This window comes from Falco rusticolus, chromosome 2 (genome assembly GCF_015220075.1).
Source record: "Falco rusticolus isolate bFalRus1 chromosome 2, bFalRus1.pri, whole genome shotgun sequence".
Classification (NCBI taxonomy): domain Eukaryota; kingdom Metazoa; phylum Chordata; class Aves; order Falconiformes; family Falconidae; genus Falco; species Falco rusticolus.
In genome coordinates, this window is record NC_051188.1 from 30,788,554 (window position 1) to 30,807,642 (window position 19,089).

Genomic DNA, 19,089 nt, shown 5'->3' on the forward strand with positions numbered 1-19,089 from the left:
AGTGGAAAATGCAACTCAGAAGTGGGAATGGGGCTGGTTTGCCTTTCATGAGCCACAATTGAGTTTCGTTTGAGAAACAGAAAAGTGATCCTATAAAATCTGAAAGAAATGCTGATCCACAGTAGAAGAAAAAGCAGTCTCAGGCATTTTAGTATAAAAGACAGCAAAGCAACACACACAATTACGTACAATTTTCCTGTGTATATAATTTTCCTTTACTATGCCATAATCGCCTGAAAAGGTGTTACGGCCCACTAAATGCTGCTGCAATTTCCACTGATTTCTACCTGTGAGCTCTCAGCTAAGGGTCTGTCATGACAACAAATGGAAAGCCTTGGCATGCACTGAATTCCATTTCAAGAATTCCAGCGTTTAGGAAGAATGTGTCATGCTCATTTTCTTATTCACATGTAATACAGCATTGTCTGTGCTGCTGTGCCATTTAACATCCTCAAAAAGGCTTCTGAGGATTTCCATTTTATAATCTGCTTTCTCAAGATTAAATGGAACAAGTACAAAGAACTAAGCAAATTACCAAAATGACATCAGTGGTGAGGGATGTTTTTATCTGAGTGAGCACAAACTGCTTTATGCAAGGCACTCACTGCTGTGCAGATAATGAAAAAAATAGTACTCACTCATTTCTGCAAGCTTTTGTTGGAACTTGGATTCCTGGGGTAGGTGTTTGCTGCAGACAGAAAGCATATGATTAAGCAGAAGTTAAAACCTTTTTATTCTCATAACCTAACTTTAAATCAAGGTTAGTTCAATTCAGTGCTATCGCCTCTTACAAAGATGCAAACTCTTTTTTCATCCACACAAAATTCAAGAGTTGCTGATTTCTCATGTCTTAGATTTGGTTTTTGATTTTTAAAAGACTGACTAAAGACAACAAGATGGTTAAGCGCTCAGCTGTAACACTGGGATGCTGGATATATAAGCACTGAAAATCATCCTTGCTTCTGAGACCAAAGCATCTAATTGAGAAGCATTATGCTACCATCCCTCACGTAACGTATTTACTGAAGTTCACAAATGAACAGAAGTTAGGATGTCAGGAAAAAGTTGAAGGCCCCGAGAACCAAATATATGTAAGATCAGTGAAAAGCCAAGAACAATTTCTCACCTTCCATCTGCTTCGTCTTGTCCTTCTATATCAAAGCGCAGCCTCTTCAGTGGCTTAGGAGCAGCACTTACTTCTGCGCTGCGTTTTAGCTGGCAGTCACTGTTGCATACCATCTGGTTTATTTTTTGAAACTTTTCAGAAGTCTGAAATGACAAGAAAATAAGGAAAGAATTTCCTATAGATCCTGAAACTGCTCAAACTTTCCAGATTATCCACTAAAAAAATTAGGAGTCCTAAAACTCTGTGGCTTAAGAACTCTATTTTCTGTCAAAACAACTAAAATAAAATGCAAAACATATTAAAAGTGAAGTCTACATATTTTTTTGAAAGGAGTTAACAGAACACCCCTGTAATCTTTGTGCGTGCAGATTCCATAAAACAATACATTAATTTAGAGGCACTCACTGGCCAGTTCTACAGGTGTCAGCAAGCTCTCCCATTCCTCCGAAAGTTACATGCATTCAAGACCAGACATTAAAAATGTTAAAACTCACCCCAAATGATTCACCAATTGACACCAAAATTCTGCCAAATGAAGAAGAGAAATGTTTAAGATTAAGCTACATTTAACAATGACAGAAGCATCCACTGATTTGCACAGCTTATCAAAGTTAACACAGTCTTCCTCCCTCTCTGCATTAACAGTGCAAACCCACACTACGCTTTGTTGTGTTGGGAGCATTTACGTTTCTATTCAGGCCAGTGAATGCTGAATCACCAAATCAGCCGTACCATATAGACAGAAAAGAAACTGTGGCTTGATAGAATCAGAGGCACTCGCAGTCCGTCTCTTATCAGCAGGAAGACACTTCAGTGCTGGGTACCCAGATAATCATCCTCTCATCTTTACCTTTAAGTGTTTGCTCATCAAAACCGTGTGGGACTTCAATATAAAAAATAAAATAATATTTTAACTTTTGTACACAGTGGGCCAGGTGCAATGGGACTCACTTGATCCTAGTTTGAAAAGTCCGCTGGAAACTGGCACATTTGCTGTCATCCTCGCCTGCTAAGAACTAGCAACCAGCAGTTTGAAATGTTCTGCGCAGTCAACTAAATGCTCTGGACCATTTTGTTCCAAAAAAGTATGTTCTCTTTAAACAAGTGTACAAAGCTCATCTATGTTTTTCAGGAGTGTGATCCAGAGTCAAAGCCAACAACATTTAAGCACCTAGGTCAGAAAACCCCTCTTGGATGTGACTATTCAAAAAAAAAGAAAAGGAAAAAAAAAAAAGAAAAAAAAAAAAGAAAAACTCCTTGAGCACACTGACTAAACTGAAACAGAGAAGTGCTCAAATATGAATAAAGATTCCAAATACAGGACACAAACTTTTAACCAGAAAAGATTTAACCACCACAGACCACTGGCAAACTAGACTGTGTGGATTTCTTTTTGCTTCCACTAAAATCCCCTAAATACCTTTAATTTACTCAAAGAAATGCCTGTCAACAACCTACCTAGACCTTGGAGTCATCTTTGTGGGCGACTGAAACCCATCAGAGAATTTGTATGGGCTCTTCAAGGGCGAGATGTAGATGTTATTGCCAGCAGGGACACGCCGAGGCGAGTTGGAAAACTGGTAAGGGCTCCGAGGAATGTGTGGGATAGGTGACAGAGTGGGAGGCTATAAAAGTAATAAAATAATCACAAGGTTTTACTGTCTCTATATTCCTAGTCTATTAAATAATGAATACGGAACACAGCTAACAGCTTACCCTGTTGGAGGCATACTGCAATATGTTTGTTTTCAGCTTCTGCATAAACACTAAGTTGTAGAAGACTATAATGGAGTCATACTTTTCTTCCCTGATAAGAACACGTTTGAAAGTCTACATAGGGTGAGAAAATCATACACAGATTTAAAAAAAAGATAAAAAAAAATTACATTTGACAAACTCATAAAGCCATTCATGAAGTCTGTGTTAGATAACAGCTAAAATGGCACGTGTATTGTATGCGAGCCATTTTAACTACTATTTAGAACTGTTCTAAATTGTTGGGTTTTTTCCTAGTGTGTATGAACAGCAGCAGAAAAATATACTTAATTAACTGGCACAGCCCCTTAGTGCAAACAGTTCATCAGTACTTTATCAACATTTTCCAGATTCAAGCTCCATTTACTTCCACACACACAACTGTCAAAAAAAGGCTTCCCTACTCTGCATGCCTTGGAAGGCTAAAAAAAATCATTACTGAACTGCTGTGGCTAAAATAATTCTTTACACATTTGGAGACAAAAGTCTGGAGTTCAGCCAAGGTGCACAAACACACTATAAGAAATTCTGTTACTAAAAGGATGCCCACGGTTCAGTTAACTGTTTGGTGAGCTTTTTTTCTGTTGATTTAATCACTGTTTTGTGCAAAAGTTTAAGTACAGTAAGGCCCTTAACAAAGAAAGGAACTTCTTAATGTTAGAATTAAGACTGGAACACCTATTTGATATATAACCTTACATGTCTATTTGATATCCAACCACATTTCTATTGAAAGCTGGTACAGAAAGTTATCTGCTTCTCTCCCCTTAATGCTCCATGGAAGTAGGTAACTCTTAAAGAAACTTGGGTTGCTTTTGAAAATCCTGTTGGCTCTAGACCCAAGCCTTTCATCTAGTCTCCAAATAGAATCATAAACCATTATTTAGTATCTTAAAGTAAAAAGGTGGAATGAAGTCTACTTTCTGAGGAAAGTTACCAAACTATTTGTGCGAGATGTTTAAAGACACATTTAGTATTAGAGCCAGTTTCCTCCTCCACAAAACAGAGATGCAGTGAAGCAGAAGTTTTCTTTTGTATGGTCAAGTGTAGTTTGGTTTGGTTTGGTTTAGACAGAGAAATAACGAGTTTATTACATTTTTATGGAGGGATAATGTTAAACAATTTCCATACCTCTTGATTTGTGTTGGGGAGCTCCTTGTATGCCGAAACTATTATTTTAAATCTAAGATCTACATTCTTTACTTTGCATATGCCATACATGGAACACATCATGATCTATTAAAGAAACAAGACAAGACAACTAGAAATGCAGAAAATTAATTCAGCTTCTTCATTTCAAGTCAAGAAATCAATTGATGAGCTTTCTACTACTGGCTGTGCTCTAGAAACTAGCATGCAAGGTAACTTCGTAAGAACTTCCAGAATACAACTACTGTTCACTCCATTTCTATATGACAATCAACTAATTTGAGCTGGTAATATCGTCTCGAACTCATCTCACACGTTGCCGTTTTAGGGTAGAATAGCAATACATTTATCAGCCACACATGTTGTCTTCCCAAAGAAAATCAGTATTTTCTTACGTAAATTATTAGAAGATTTGGTGTGTCTTCACTATTCTGAAAATAGCTGTAAATGGTGTTTGAAGATCCCAAAATAAGTAACTGCCAGTACTTTAAAAAACCTGAGATGACAGACTTCACTCTAAATTAGTTTTTCCTTTGAGTGATCAATACAGAGATAAAAACTCAGAAGACAACTTCTAATGGCTAACAAACACATAAGGAACATTTTGTTCAGGAGAGTCTTTTTAAACTTTTTAAAACGTTTTTGTTAATGTTACCTGGTCCAAGTGCCTGTCTCTCATAAGCTCATACTCATTCTGCAGTGTGTGCTGGAAGAGGGTCCAGATCAAGGGTTCCAGGTCAGGATGTTCAGAGAGAAGCCGAAAGAACAGGGTACGCAGTCGTAGATACGCCAGTAGATACACTTCAGAAACAGAAAAAATACCAAACCGAATTGTAATAATAGGGGTAAACAAAATAAAAGGAACATGATGAAGGATGGACAGCAGCTGGACGTGAACCATCTCCCAATACAAAAACTATAAGCCATCAAATGAAGGTAGTAAAAGCCAGGTTCAAAACAAATGAGAAAGATTCTTCATACAACAGCCAGCGGACCCACAAAGCCCACACCAAACGATACTGCACATATTTATCTACGTTGATTCCAAAAGAGTCTGAGGAAGCATTTGGAACATGAATCTACTGAGAGTTACTAAGCAGACACGTCGCAAAATGCCCAGGAAAAACCCTGAGTTGGAGAAAGTCAGAGCTCGGGAAAGATTCAGGGGAAGCACCACATATGCTTGCCCAATTCTTAAGCTTCCCATGAGGTCTATTTATGATCACTGCTGGAAAAAGGATGCTATAACAGAAGAACTCTCCACCTGAGCCCACATGGCTATTCTTACAATCAGTAAGTTAGTTTTCAGTTTGAACTTGCAGTGTGTAGAGTGTACGCATTAACTTGCTGGCACTGTTTTACTGTTTCTTCCAGAGGCAGCTGAGGGTTTGCATTGTGTTTACTACAGATTCTACAATAATCTCTTAAGAAATACTGAGCTCCAAAACCCAAAAAGAATCTCTAACAAGAGAGAACTTCATAACTTCAGCAGGTACAGAAGCAACAAACCTTTTTTGTAGAACAGAGAGAGGGAGGTAGATTTCTGTGGTTTCTGTGTTTGGGGGGTCACACCTGGTGGAGCATCTGGAGTGGAAGTAGCACTTAAAGGAGGTCCAGATGCTTTCTTCTTAGGAGATCTCACAGGAGAAAGATAGCTGGAGATTCAACATACATTAAGCATTTAACATCACAGGTTAAAGGAACAATTGTCTATGAATAGTACTTGCAGGAACTCTTCCCTCTTCCCCCATAAGAAGAAATTAATTTCTACTGTAACCTGCTATTCCCTTATCAGGAATTAAACATTCAGGTTCTTGATTAAATACCTGATATAGGGACTTACTTATTCCTAGGCAAGAAAGGCAACAATTTGCAATTACAAGTTTGATAGGGCTTGGAAAAAAATATTTCAGAATTTGATTTAGTGAAATGTACATGTGTAACAAGCAGCAGCAAATACAACAGTTCAACATAACCTAAGCACCAAGCTTAACAAGTACAAAAACAGAATACAAGTGGATTTAATGATTAAGGGTGATATTAACTTCACATTTTACCAGACCTCAAGCATGCATAGCACTCACAGGTCTGCTGCGGTGTGATTATGTTGGAGAGGCAGATTAAGAGTGGAAGTGGGCTCAGGCTGGTCAGTTTGGCCTTCTCGTTCTTTTGACTGCTTGATTAGATCAAACAGAGGTGACCCCTAGAAAAATGACAGTAACAGTACATTGTACTGAGAACAGACAACGACATTGTATGGATTTTGTTCCTTCTCTAAAAACAACCCCCAAAATATGAGCCTAAACAGAAGATTAATGCTTTGAAATACTTCAGAACACTCACATTTTGCCAGAAAAAATTAAACTGTCTGACAAACTCTTAACAAATTAAAATTCTAATCTACATTTTAAATACACCAAACGATTTCTATTTCAACAGCACTTCATTAGATACAGACTAACTGTTGAGACACAGTTGTGTTCTAGAGTCTCTCATTACTCCCTATTAAATAGCCATTCCTGAAAAGAAAAGCAAACAATACAAGACAATACATAAATAGTCATATTTCAAAAAGAAACTGAAATACACACATACGCACACAAAAAAAACAAAACCCCAAAACCCCAACCAACCTGCTGGTGACTGAAAGTTCCTGCTATACCTAGTGTCAATCCATTTCTCCTACAACATCTACCCAATATTTTACATACAATGACATACGAACCATGGTCATAACTCATCTAACTGCACCTGGGACTATTTCAGTCTCTGCAGTATCATGTTCTAGATCTATCTCTGCCAAGAGTTACAGTCTGTTTGAATACATTTAAGTGTCTGCCCTCACGCCCAAACACAAAAAAAAAACATTTTGATTTTAGGTCAATTATCAGTACTTTAGGCAAGGCAGCTGGAACAAGTGTGACCCTACTAAGATGCAGATGCAGAGAGGATGTAAGCGGAATGGAGAAGCTTCTGGCTGAAGCAACGTTAGTACTACTGCTGATGTTAGTAATAAAGAGCACGCTTGCAGAAACAAGATCTCGGGCTTTTGCTGCTTACGCGTCACGTACAAAACGGAATTATGCTGACACAGCAAGAGTGCATGGGAAAATATTTTGGCACCATATTTATAATTAATTTTGAGAAGTCAGAGTTGCTGGCTTCTGGGTTTTTTTGTTTTCTTTATACAGGCAACTCATCCTTGAGCACAATGTTGCCTTCTAACCACGCAGCATCAGTACTCCAGAAGCAACACAAGAACACTTCGTTAGCAAATACCCGCATTTTCAGGGGGAAAGCAGTATCCGTAAGACTGGGAATGAGGTGAGCAAAACCAGACATTCAGCATTTTCCTCCAGATGATCCTCCAAAACACAGCAGTAAAATCAATCAGCTCAGCACTTTGTACATAAAGCATCGTCCAATTGTACAAGGTCTATTTGATCCTACAAATGCATGTTACTAATTAAAATATGATAGCACAGATGACAAATCCATAGCTACAATGATAAACAGCAGAGCACACATGTAAAGCGACCTGCATCACCAGGCTAAGGCAGTAAGAAAAGGCCTAGTAAAAGTAGACAAGATTTACTAGAATTAAAACTAGCATTAAGGCTTTCCTCATTTACACGTATTTCTAAAACAAGAACAACTTTTCTCTGAAGTGCATCAACTAAAAATTCACAGCAACAAGATGAGAGAGATATGAGATTTAAAATCTTTCACACTGTGCAATTTTTAAATTACTATTTTGGCAATACTGGAGCTATATCTTCTATAATAGAAAAAAAATAGTTAATGACTCATAACCACACAGTTATTTCTCCATCATCTCTCAACCAGATTAGCTCTTGAGCTGGTTTGCATCATCTTTCCCTGTACTTAGCAGTGCCTGCACTTCTCACTTGTTTCTTTCAGTGCTGCCCTTGCTGGAAATGCAGACAAGACCGTCTCCATTTCTCATTCTTCCGGCCACTTGGCCTCTTCCTTTTTATTATTCCCATCAGCATTTCACTATGCTCTGAAGAACCGAAGCTTCTTTCCTAGAGCATTCGCTAATTGGTTGCTGAAACACCACTTGATTCCCTGACTAAGAGTGAATCCTAATTCATTCAGTTCACATTTTAGCTATTAATGATTGGGAAAGTATTGTTTCTAATGAAGCATTAGTAATAGGAAAAGGGGTTGATAAAGGGGAATGAAAGGTCAAGAAAGAAGCAGAAGTTATATTTTTGAAGTTACCGTTTGAAACCAGCAGTTCCTGGTCCTCTCAACCCTGCTCCAATTTTCACTACCCAGAGTGTGATTTCATTAGATAAGATGAGGGGGCACAGCAGCTTGCTACCTACGGAAGGGACCTGCCTACCTTTGCATCATTTCCACTCCTCCTCTTCTACTTGCCAGCCTGGAAATTAGTCGACCTCCACATAAGTAATCTGATGCACTAAACCAGCAGAAAGATATCATAGAAAGTAAAACGAGATTTAAGCCAGCTCTGCAGAGCATCACAAGCGGAGCCAGAACAAGCATTAACACAGGGCAGCAACACCATGGAAGTTGGGAGCAAAGCAGGAAAGAGCAGAAAACGGGGAGTACGAGATGTCCCACGTTTAGCTACCACAAGCTGTTCAGTCAGCTGACCGGCGTGCAAAACTTTACCCTGCAACAATTTAGGAAACCTACTGCTGCTTTCCATCCGTTAGATGAACTACAGTTAGCAAAAGGCTATTCCTTGTGTAGAAACACCTACTTATAGACACGAAGTAGCCAGACATAGAGTCCAATACATCTTTTTTGGCTCCCAGAAATACTAATTGACACTGTGGTTAAAAATGTGGTAAGATAAATGGGGTGTTGTTATCCAGCTGGCCCCCAGTAGCGCAGACCAGCCAGCATTGGCAATGGTGGGATGCTGGAAGGCACCAACTGAACCCATGCCCTTGGGCAAACCATGGTCACGTCGCCTAACCTGACTGCAGGAACTTTGTTAGTGCTGTGGTTCCACGGGCAGGAAAAGGTTATTTAGTTTTCCAACCTGGTGAAATTGAAGGTGGGTGTTTTGCCGATCACAATTTCCACATTACACCTGAAAGGACTTTAGATGAAGCACTCCGTGCTCTTTCCCCAGAGACCCCTATCACTCCCACTGGTAGCTTTGCAAATACACAGGCACGCAGTTGGAGAAGCAGGTGTTACACTGAGGAGAATGGTGCCTCACAAAGAAATGAGGATGCCATAACGCAGAAATACACAGAGACAAGTTTTCTCAAATGCATTTACCCCCTACCTTGCAAACCTGATGGTTTCATTCACATCCTTGCCTCCTTTCTTTATACTTAAACATGAAAAAGACTTCTATTTAGTGAATCTGAAGCACATTCTGCAACTTGCAAGGAGTTTTCAAGCTTATCACAGCAAAGTCTGTTCAGCTTCCATCCCACTATTTGGTATTCAACAATCTACCTCTCACTCGAATGAGCAAAATACAATATCATTAACCAGACAACTATCAGTCCTCTAATAGTCACAGAAGAACTTTAACACCCGGGTCCAGCTTTATCAAACAGGAATGTTTCTCAGTAACTCATTTCTAAAGCAGCATTATGCACACCATCTTTTACAAATTGCATATTGCTTTTCAAAGCTTTTAAGCCGCACTTCAGGTCCTCTCCAATGCATTCCTATCATATGAAAGGAGTTTTGCAGGTTTTACTTGAATTTAATTCTCAGTAAGTGATTAATGTTTCTAGATGCAGACACAAAATAAATTTTACTGATTAAGTGAAATGCTGCTTTTCACTTGAGACCTCCCTGTGACGCCTAGAGAAGCCCCATTTTATTAGTGCAAAAAGGGAGAAAGCAATTAAGGCCTAAAATTTCTCAGGGTCAAACAGCCACTGGCATCAGAATGAAGAGTAAGACTGAAATTTGACTCAAGTCTCTCTCACACTACTCGGGACTTACTGTAACTCTACAACGCTAAACTCCCATGAAATAAGCGGAATTTCATTAAGTGAGCTGCAGGGTGCTCCTCTGCAGCAACACCAACATCGCGCGCGCCTGCAGTGGTTTTTCCCAGTCTGAAAGCTCCTTCCATGGCCAGAACAGGCAGAATTTCTTGTTGGCTAACACTTATTTGGCGATGGTGAAACTACAGGACACACATGTGCCTCCCAGCTTCCTGATCTTTACACCAGCTCTGTCCCAACAACATGTTTAACTGGACTTTGGCTTCCATGAAAACGTTAAACAAAAGACAAAACCCCCTGAATACAGGGAACAGCCACCCTGGGGTTTGGGTGTATCCCACTGACTACAAAGGCAGTCCCGGAGCAGCTTTACTCTGGGCAGTGCTAATTAGCAGTTCATAGTTTTTAAAACTGCTTTTGTCTTTGTTTTCTATTGGTTTATGTTTCTAATCTTTGTAATGATTCCCTAATCAATTTTCAGGTTTTAGTTATTTGTCCACAATGAATTTTAATGCAGTGTTTATCACTAAACGATGTATGTATCTCACTGCCACGCTCCCTTGGGGTTGTTCTGGGGGTTGTTCATTTCTGTGGGTTTTTGTTTTAAATAATTAACACCACCTCAAATTACTGATTCAGTCAATACAATACATGACATTAAGAAGTGTTCTTCTTGATAATATGCTAAAGGATGGTTGTGATTTTGCAAGGCAAAACAACGCCTATTTAGCATTGACACCTTTGGCATGGAAGCACAAGGACTGGATCGGCACAAGATATTTCCACCCCTTTTCCCATGACAGAATGCATGCTCAGAAAGTTGACTTTTTCTTGCAATTGTATTTTTGAAAGCTTCAAGTGACAATTAGTATTCAGAATTCTGAAATAATTTAGGCCTGCCAAAACAAAATATATTTCACAGTCTACATTTAAATAGTATTTACCATGAAAAAACAGTAAGATTAAGAACCATGTTTTAATTTCATACATAAGAGTTGTGATATATAAATTATGCTCCTACTGGGGCTTGTTCTTACCAAATTTATGAAGAAAAACATTAACAACTTCAGTGTTAATGATATAATTCATATGAGAATAGTGACAGATCTGCTTTTAACTCCTTAGAGCAAATACATGTTTAACACAAATCCTATTCCTATTTTACTCATCTCCAGCATTTAAGATCAAGTAATACTGTCATCAAGCTTTGTGAGGATCTCCTTTTACCTAAACGTGTAGTATCCAGAGGGAGAAAAAAAGGCAGAAAAGAAACACTGACTTAATTAGTTCTGGTCATTTGACAGCAATATTTTGACAGGCTTTTCCTCCTCACACAAGAGGCTTAGAAAGTCAGAAGCTACAGAGGAAGTGACAAGCACATACTGATACACATCAAAATAACACAAATGTGTTTATCTGAAGTCCTTGACGCAAAGCACGTGAGCAGCTGACCTGAAAGCAGATGCCCTAGCCTCAAGTCTGTTCGGAATTTTCAAGTTCAGTTCTCTTTACATTCCAGTTTCTTCTAAAATTTAAAAAAAAAAATAATTATCGCACCAGAAAAAGAGTAACAGCTCCTGGTCTGGCACACAGGACCTGTTGTGGAAACATGGAACCAATTCAGGCAGTCTCTAGTGAATATAGATACTTATTAATATGAAATGAAGCATCTCTAATGGGAGAAACCGAGATTTCTTATGAAAAGCTGTCTGAAGGCCTAATGCAAAAAGGAGTTCAAATCTGTCCAGTCAGAGAAGGAAAGCCAGGTCACCACAACCTGGGTACACACCTTAAAAGTGTGTTGCTTTAAATGATGCTGCAAATCCATTCTCTTTACCATTTTGCAATAATTTAGTCTTCCTCAAAAGCCTCTGGAGAGACCTGGAAAATCTTGATAAATTTTATACATTATTTCAGAATAATTAATACCACAATTTTCAGCCCCTCCACCCCCAAAACTGCTCGTCACCAGATGGTTTTTCATTAACCAATCCTCTATGTTTTACCCGGTCTCTCAGCAAAGGTCCACAGGGCCACCTCACTGCAGCATACAGAGGCATCATCAAAATATGCTTCCTAGCAATGGAGAAGGATGTATGTGAAAACAGCCATCAAACTTCTGAAAACCCACCACATGTGTTTTCCCTCGATATTATGGGAAGGTGTGGGGACAGATGAAAAAAAAAACAAACAACTCAAGCAGCATATCAGAGCAAGATAAACAGCTGACAGGCACAGAGAGAGATCTGGAGTGATAGCTGCTTTTAAAAAACAGCAGCAACAAAGTTGAGATAAATTTAAAAGTGAAACAAATTTAAGACAACCTGGGGGTTTCATCAACTTCAATTTTTTTTTCTTCAGTTTTTAAATTTTAACCGTAAAGATGACAGACCTTCTGTGTTGACAGTGACTAACACTATCGGTATGTTAAAAATTATAACAGACTGATGATAACGCTCTGCAAATAGGGAAACTACTGACACAGTTACTGCTTTGTAGCTCTGCAAACTAATCACCAGCTGAATATTGAAGAGCAAAATAAACCATGGTCACCAGGACTGCTCCTATTTGCCAAGTCTGTGAGACTAACTTTTTAAAGTTAAAGTTCTAAAAAGGAGTTTTCAAAAGGCGTCAACAAGCGGAACTACATTTTGATTCAACTGTTTTGTTTAAACTACTCGGGATGACCCTGAGAGGACTGCTACTACATGGCTTGCAGCTGGCTCTTGCACCACTTCAGTAGTTCATCTGCTCAAGACTCACACAACTTACAGCGCTTTTTATAAAGAAAATTTCCTTTTCTTGCTAAGTAACTGAAGAGTTAATATTCAGCACATTAAAGCCTTAATTACACAAATACTCTGAGTCAGTACAAGCCAGTCATCCACCAAGAGACAGTCCCAAACGTCTCCATCTACCTGCGCCTGCTCTCCCTCCTCCCCAACATCCCCAGTCCCTCTTCTGTCAGCACGCTCTGACACCTGGCCAAGGGACCTGATGTTTTGTTGCTGTTTTTATTTAGTTGGAGGTTTTTTGTTGTTTTATGTAAACACATTTGGCAGGGGAGTCCTTAGTTTTACATTCAGAGCAGCTCCCCTACCCAGTTCACCTTTGGCGACGCAACTGTTTGCGTTTTGTCAAATGACAAGACAGGAACGAGCTGCTGGAGTGTAACATCAGACACCACCTTTCAGTGGCAGTACCAGGGCAGAGAAAGAAGACATGCCTTGCAAATTCCCAGGTTTCTCCCCTAAAGCAGTCAATGCACCTTTGAATGGGGTGATCCTGCAGAAGATCTTCAGATCTGAGGCTCTGACAGGGTCGTTCAGGTAAGGCTCTTTAAAGTAAGTGCTGCCACAGGGCAGATGCCAATGCAGTTACTGGCTAAATGACAGCTATTGAAAGTACGAATAAATGATCAATTTTCACAGTGGAGAGAAGTTATGAGTGAAGTCTCATGCTCTCTGCTGGGACTGCTGCTGTTTAACATTCACAAATGACAGGAAAATCTGGTGAGGCAGGGAAGACAAAAGTGCTAGAAGCACAAAATTATTTTTAGGAAAAACAAACACACTACAATAAGAACTCATGATTTTCAGTGACCAGATGAGAATGATAAAATAGCTGTAAGTGTCAGTGATGATAAAAGCAAAAACAATGAAGAGGGGGAAATGACCTTAACTTTACATTTTAAAAAAGGGCTGTAATGTTGCCATTATTAAAAAAAAAAAAATTTTTTTCAGGGTGAGTACGTGTAATTCTGAAAACACCAACTCAACACTCAAAGGCCAAAGCTTAAAGAATTAACAGAAAAATAATAAAACAGTTATCATTATGCCAGTATAGTAGCCCATGGATTATTAGAGTCACCAAACGAAATTATCAAGCAATAGCCAAAACCAACTACTTTATTGTACAGCTCAAGTGTTCAGCTGTGGAAGTAACCACTACAAAATGTGAATGTGGAAAATCCACTTCGCCTTTAAATAAAACTGCACATGTAGGTCCACAAAGCACTACAGAATACAAAAACCCTTACTGTGTATTGTTTGCTGAACATTATCCAAGAAAATAGCATAGTAGGCTTGTCCTCCACATGTTTTTTTCCCCAAAGCAATTGCTACAAGCCTCTTCCAGATGGATCTGTGGTCTGCACTAGCAGTGGTGCTACCGAAATAATCTATATCTGAAGTAATTAACATGTTTATTACCTAGCTTCCCAGTGTAACCAGGCTTCAGCGTGACTAATTCTTGGACAAAGTTTACTTCTCAAGACTTTTGGGTGAAAGCCAAAGGTCTCAAAAACAAACCGAGCTGATACTAGTTTTCCCCCCTTTCCACGCAAGAAATCACATACAATATGTAAACTAAAACCTACCCAATGTGAATCATTTAACTGTCAGAAATGATACTCCATCAGTCAGCAACACAATGTCCTGCCAAATGTTTTGAGGTTGAGAATTACACCAACAACCTTCAACTAGGAAAACATTAGAAAGTGTGAAGACTTTTTCGTACAGGAATTAGAGAAGAGATGCTTTGGAGAACTATTACGTTAACTGACATTACACAGTATTAAGAAAAACCACTTCTGTAGTTATTTCCACAGATGAAAAATTACACTCAGGCACAAAACAGCACTCAAGCACTTACTTTCTTCAGAAGAACTCTGGGGTCACAAAATGCCTATCTCAGTAAAAAGTATTTCTGTAATGGCTGTTGTAACAATCAAACAGATTGCCACGGTATCACATCAAGCTTTCTAGAAGTTTCATTTCTAATTGACTTACAGAGCCTTGGCTCCCAGAAGAACAATGAAGGGCAGTTCCAGGAACTATCTTTCAAAGTACAAGTGCAGACATGACAACAACGAAGTGCCTCTGAGATACTTGGTTAAAGCCAGTGTCGTGGTTTAACCCTGCAGACAGTTAACACCACACAGCCGTTCACTTATTCCACCTCCTCCCAGTGGGATGGGGAAAGAATTGGAAAAAAAAAAAACCCACCAAACAGTAAAATTCATGGGTTGAGATAAAAGACAATTTAATAGCACAGAAAAGGAAGGGAAAATAATACCAACAACAATAACAATAAAGAATTAGATAAAAATAATTAGACAAAAGCATTCTCCCCGGCTGCACTGTAAAGATTACTTTTAACACCCTGTCCTGCCGGGACTGGCCCAAGGGCTATTCCATACCATACGGTGCCATGCTCAGCATATAAACCAGGGGCAAAGCTGGCCGGGGGCTGCTGCTCGGGAACTGGCTGGGCATCGGTCAGCGGGTGGTGGGAAACCGCATTGTGCGTCATTTACTTTGTATATTCAAATTCTTTTATCATTACTATTTTCCCTTCCTTTTCTGTCCTATTAAACCATCTTTATCTCAACCCATGAATTTTACATTCCCCCCCCTCCCAGTTCTCTCCCCATCCCACGGCAGGGCAGGGTGGGATGAGTGAGCAGCTGTGTGGTCCTTCGCTGCCTGCTGGGTTAAACCACAGCCCAGCTGAAACAGGACAGCCAGTAATTCAGTTTCAAGTCTCACGTTCTATCCAGTTTCTCATTAGCTGGACAAATTTAGGTACAACATACCACCACCACCCCTCCTAATCCAGCTAAAAGCGGCAAGTGTGCCAGGAAACTTTGTAGGCAGCAGTTTCTGAAAGAGCAGGATGGTATCTTTTACCAACATGACCAAGGAGTAAACATACTATGAACAGAAAAGGAAACCAACTGACAATCTAAAGAGGATGTGGATGAGCTACATGTGCAAAAAGACCAATTCTCCAGATAAAGTAATATTAGCTAGGGGACGGTACATGTCCTGAAACCATTAAGAACAGACCACGATATTTAAAAGCAAAAAGACTATCAATATCTTGCAATGTGCTTCATATAATCTTAAAAACAGGACAAAGAAATTGGAATTCCAAAACTAATATGCCATGTTTCATAACAAAATATGGCAACATGAGCATGAAAACTGTTTTATACAGTGGACTTAGAAGCTCTGCATATGTTTCTGCATTGAAAGCTGAGCGCAGCATGATGACTGCCAGGTTTGTCTCCCTTCAGCAAATACTAGGTATAAACCAAGGTAACAGCTTGAGATATTCCGTAAAGGTAGTCACAGAAATATTGGCTCAAATTTAGATCAAAACTCTTTTATGGCATGGGTTCATGCCCAAGATGTTGTCACACTGATAGTTTTGTCACAACTTTAGTTTTTTCTTTCTTCTCTTCGTCATGTGTGATTTTCTTCAGATTGAAATGTTTTCTAAAAGTGGCTGCTGAGTGCTCAGTTGACAGAATTTAACAAGATGTCTTCAGTTAAACACTTCTGCCTTACAAGCAGTTATTTCATGATCAGACAAAATATAAGAGAGGTAAGGAGTAGTGCACTGGAGATCACATTAACAAAAGATGATTAAAAAACCCACTTGGGCTATTGTGTAGTCTTCATTAAAAATACATTCTTCCCAATCTCACAATCAATAACTGCATTTTGACAGCGTGATACAGAACAGTATAAAAATCACTCAAAATACCCCACACTTTTCAATATCCTTTCTGAACAGATCTGAAACAAAAACTTGGAAGACACTGGTATCAGTATTTTTTGATGTTACACCAATTTCATACTTATTTCTTAGTAATTTTACAAATCTAGTATTTGAACATTTCCTGACTGTTGTTCCTACTGTTTCGTCTCGAAGTGTTGCAGCTAGTTCTGAGGTAGCTATTACAGTGCTCATGCCACCCCGCTCCTTGAGGGCAATTTCACTGATTTACAGCATTAGTCGGCTTCCTTCACTACAAACTGTAAATTTGTACAACCGTGCCACAAACAGCTCTCAAATTAGTATGTCAGCACTGGCTTTTCATAGATCTGAGATGGAAAAAATCTAACTAATTATGTCAAACATATGCGTGTCCCTTAGTTAATGATAAAAGTCAGAAGTATCTTACTCTAAAACACGTGGAGTATCCATGGAGCTACTCTAGGATCTTTAAAAAAGACTGAAGAAACCCTAACACAATGTAATATATCTGCTTCAATTTTTTTCTAACAACAAAAGATGTAGCTGAACTAGCAAAGAAGGGCAAAAAAAAATAAAAAGGGGAAGAAAATCTGAACAATTTATACAAGATCTGAGTACATTTACCTGGTAAACTAGCTACAGCTATGGTCACTTGGACCTCAGCAACATCTGCAAGAAGGTTGTGCTAATACTTGCCCAAATAAAGCCAGTATTATTTTTCGGAGAATACTATAAGACATGATTTTCAGTGCCTTTTCTCATGTCCATACACAAAAATCTTTTTTGAAGACTGATCAGTAAAGACTAGCTCAGGCTCTGCAAAATATGCTGAAAGGCAGAACATTTCCCCCTTAGGTATTCAGAAAAGGAGATGCAGGAAATTATTGATTTATACAGTGCTTTACAACACTTTGTTTCTAGTTTACAGCATAAGGTCAAGCCTAAATGCTTTTATATGTAAATAAAACAGCCTAATACGAAATGTCTGACTACTGGATGTCACAGAGGACAATCGCTGGCCACTACATTGTATAAAATGCGCTACTTGCATTCACCTCGGCAGTTTAGGGAATAGCAGAAAGCATGGTTGCAAATAACGGCACACCATCATTCTGAGTTATCTGACTAACAAATAACAGATAGGGCGCTGCAGCACAGTCAGGTGGCAGTACCATAAAATTTTTGTTGCCAACTTAACCTTCTCATGTTTAGCTTCCTTCAAGCTTGTTAAAAATTAGACTGAGGTTGTTTTGGGGGTTTTTTTTAAGCTGTCTGAATTACATAACTACAGGACTAGAATGTAAACGTAAGTAACTTTAGAGAAAATGTGTTTGTGAACACAAGTGTCTGAGTGCTGAAGTACAAAAGCAAATTACATCCTGCTGATGCCCAGGGAAAAGACAAAAATTTGCATTTAAAACTCAGTGCACTTTTATCTAGATAACTTCACAGGGATCTAGGAAGGCAAGTTAATCTGCTTCAAGTTTTAAAATCAACAGTTACAAAAGACAAAGATCATGGGGGAGGTGGTGGGTGTGTGTGTGTGTGTGTGTTCTGAAATACCACCCACCATATCCCCCACGTCACCTCTGAATAGCACCGATGCAAAACCTTCCCTCCCCATGGGAAGGCCTTGTGCTACACACACAAGCAATGAAGGAACCATACTCAGCATCCAGCCTTCCCATCTGCAGCCCCTCTGCCCACCCCTTCTGGCACCTGAAGCCAGAACTGGGTTTGGAGGCTCCTTGTAAGACCCACGAGGGCAACCAGCTGCCTCAGAAGGGCCTGGCAAAAGCCATGCTGGTCAAGGAGCACGTGCCCAGCTGGGGACCTAAAAGCAAGGTTTTAACCTTGCTGAGACTCGGGCGTGAGGGTCTTGGGTCTTTAGGAGGATGATGAGGAAGCTAACCTTCCTTTTATAACTGCAAAATTAAAATAGCAGCATATCTTAAAAGTAACATATCATAAAAAATCTCAAAATTTTGAGAACGCTTTTGATGCCTAGATACTCCTGAGTGTAGAGAGCAGATGTGTTTATGAAAACCAAGAAATTTGCGTGGCCTCTGCTGTCTCCTTCCTCTGTGCAACACTTACTCCTTGACTGCTTATCTTTCTATTGGCCTATAATGAAAAACAGCAACACGTACAGAAAGGAATGTATGTGACACTCCCTGAAGCAATAAATCAGTGACATTAGGCAATACTAAGAGCACCTATCAACAAAGCAGTAAAACTGACTTAGCTGACAAAGTACATTGAATTACAAAATTATCAAAACCTGTGTTTCTCTTTATCTCATTAAATTACAAATATCCTGCTGTTTCCACAATTGCAAAACCCTTCACTAACAAAGTGCTTTTCTATTCAAGCTCTCTGAATTTTTATTCATAAACATTTTATTCAATGAATTTTTATTCAATAAACAGAGAGTTTATTGTGAGAAACTCTGAGTAGTTAGTAAACAGGGCAAAACCACAGTTTCAATGTTTCTGATGAAACCACTATGTTTTACATCCTACTTTGAGGAAACTGAAGTCT

The 19,089-nt window shown here is 39.1% G+C and overlaps 1 protein-coding gene across 4 annotated transcripts in view; it reads right to left on the minus strand.

The window, feature by feature from the left end:
• Positions 1-19,089, minus strand: part of RB1 (RB transcriptional corepressor 1) — an 82,216-nt gene that overhangs the window by 2,648 nt on the left and 60,479 nt on the right. For 3 of the 4 annotated variants that reach the window (XM_037375919.1, XM_037375918.1, XM_037375917.1), the window contains 9 exons: positions 6,115-6,233; positions 5,540-5,685; positions 4,686-4,831; positions 4,013-4,117; positions 2,843-2,956; positions 2,585-2,751; positions 1,621-1,651; positions 1,127-1,269; positions 639-688 (listed from right to left, as the gene is read on the minus strand). In XM_037375919.1, the coding sequence (XP_037231816.1) occupies positions 639-688; positions 1,127-1,269; positions 1,621-1,651; positions 2,585-2,751; positions 2,843-2,956; positions 4,013-4,117; positions 4,686-4,831; positions 5,540-5,685; positions 6,115-6,233 (1,021 nt within the window). The remainder of the gene's footprint in view (positions 1-638; positions 689-1,126; positions 1,270-1,620; positions 1,652-2,584; positions 2,752-2,842; positions 2,957-4,012; positions 4,118-4,685; positions 4,832-5,539; positions 5,686-6,114; positions 6,234-19,089) is intronic. The other variant, XM_037375920.1, reaches the window with a different exon arrangement.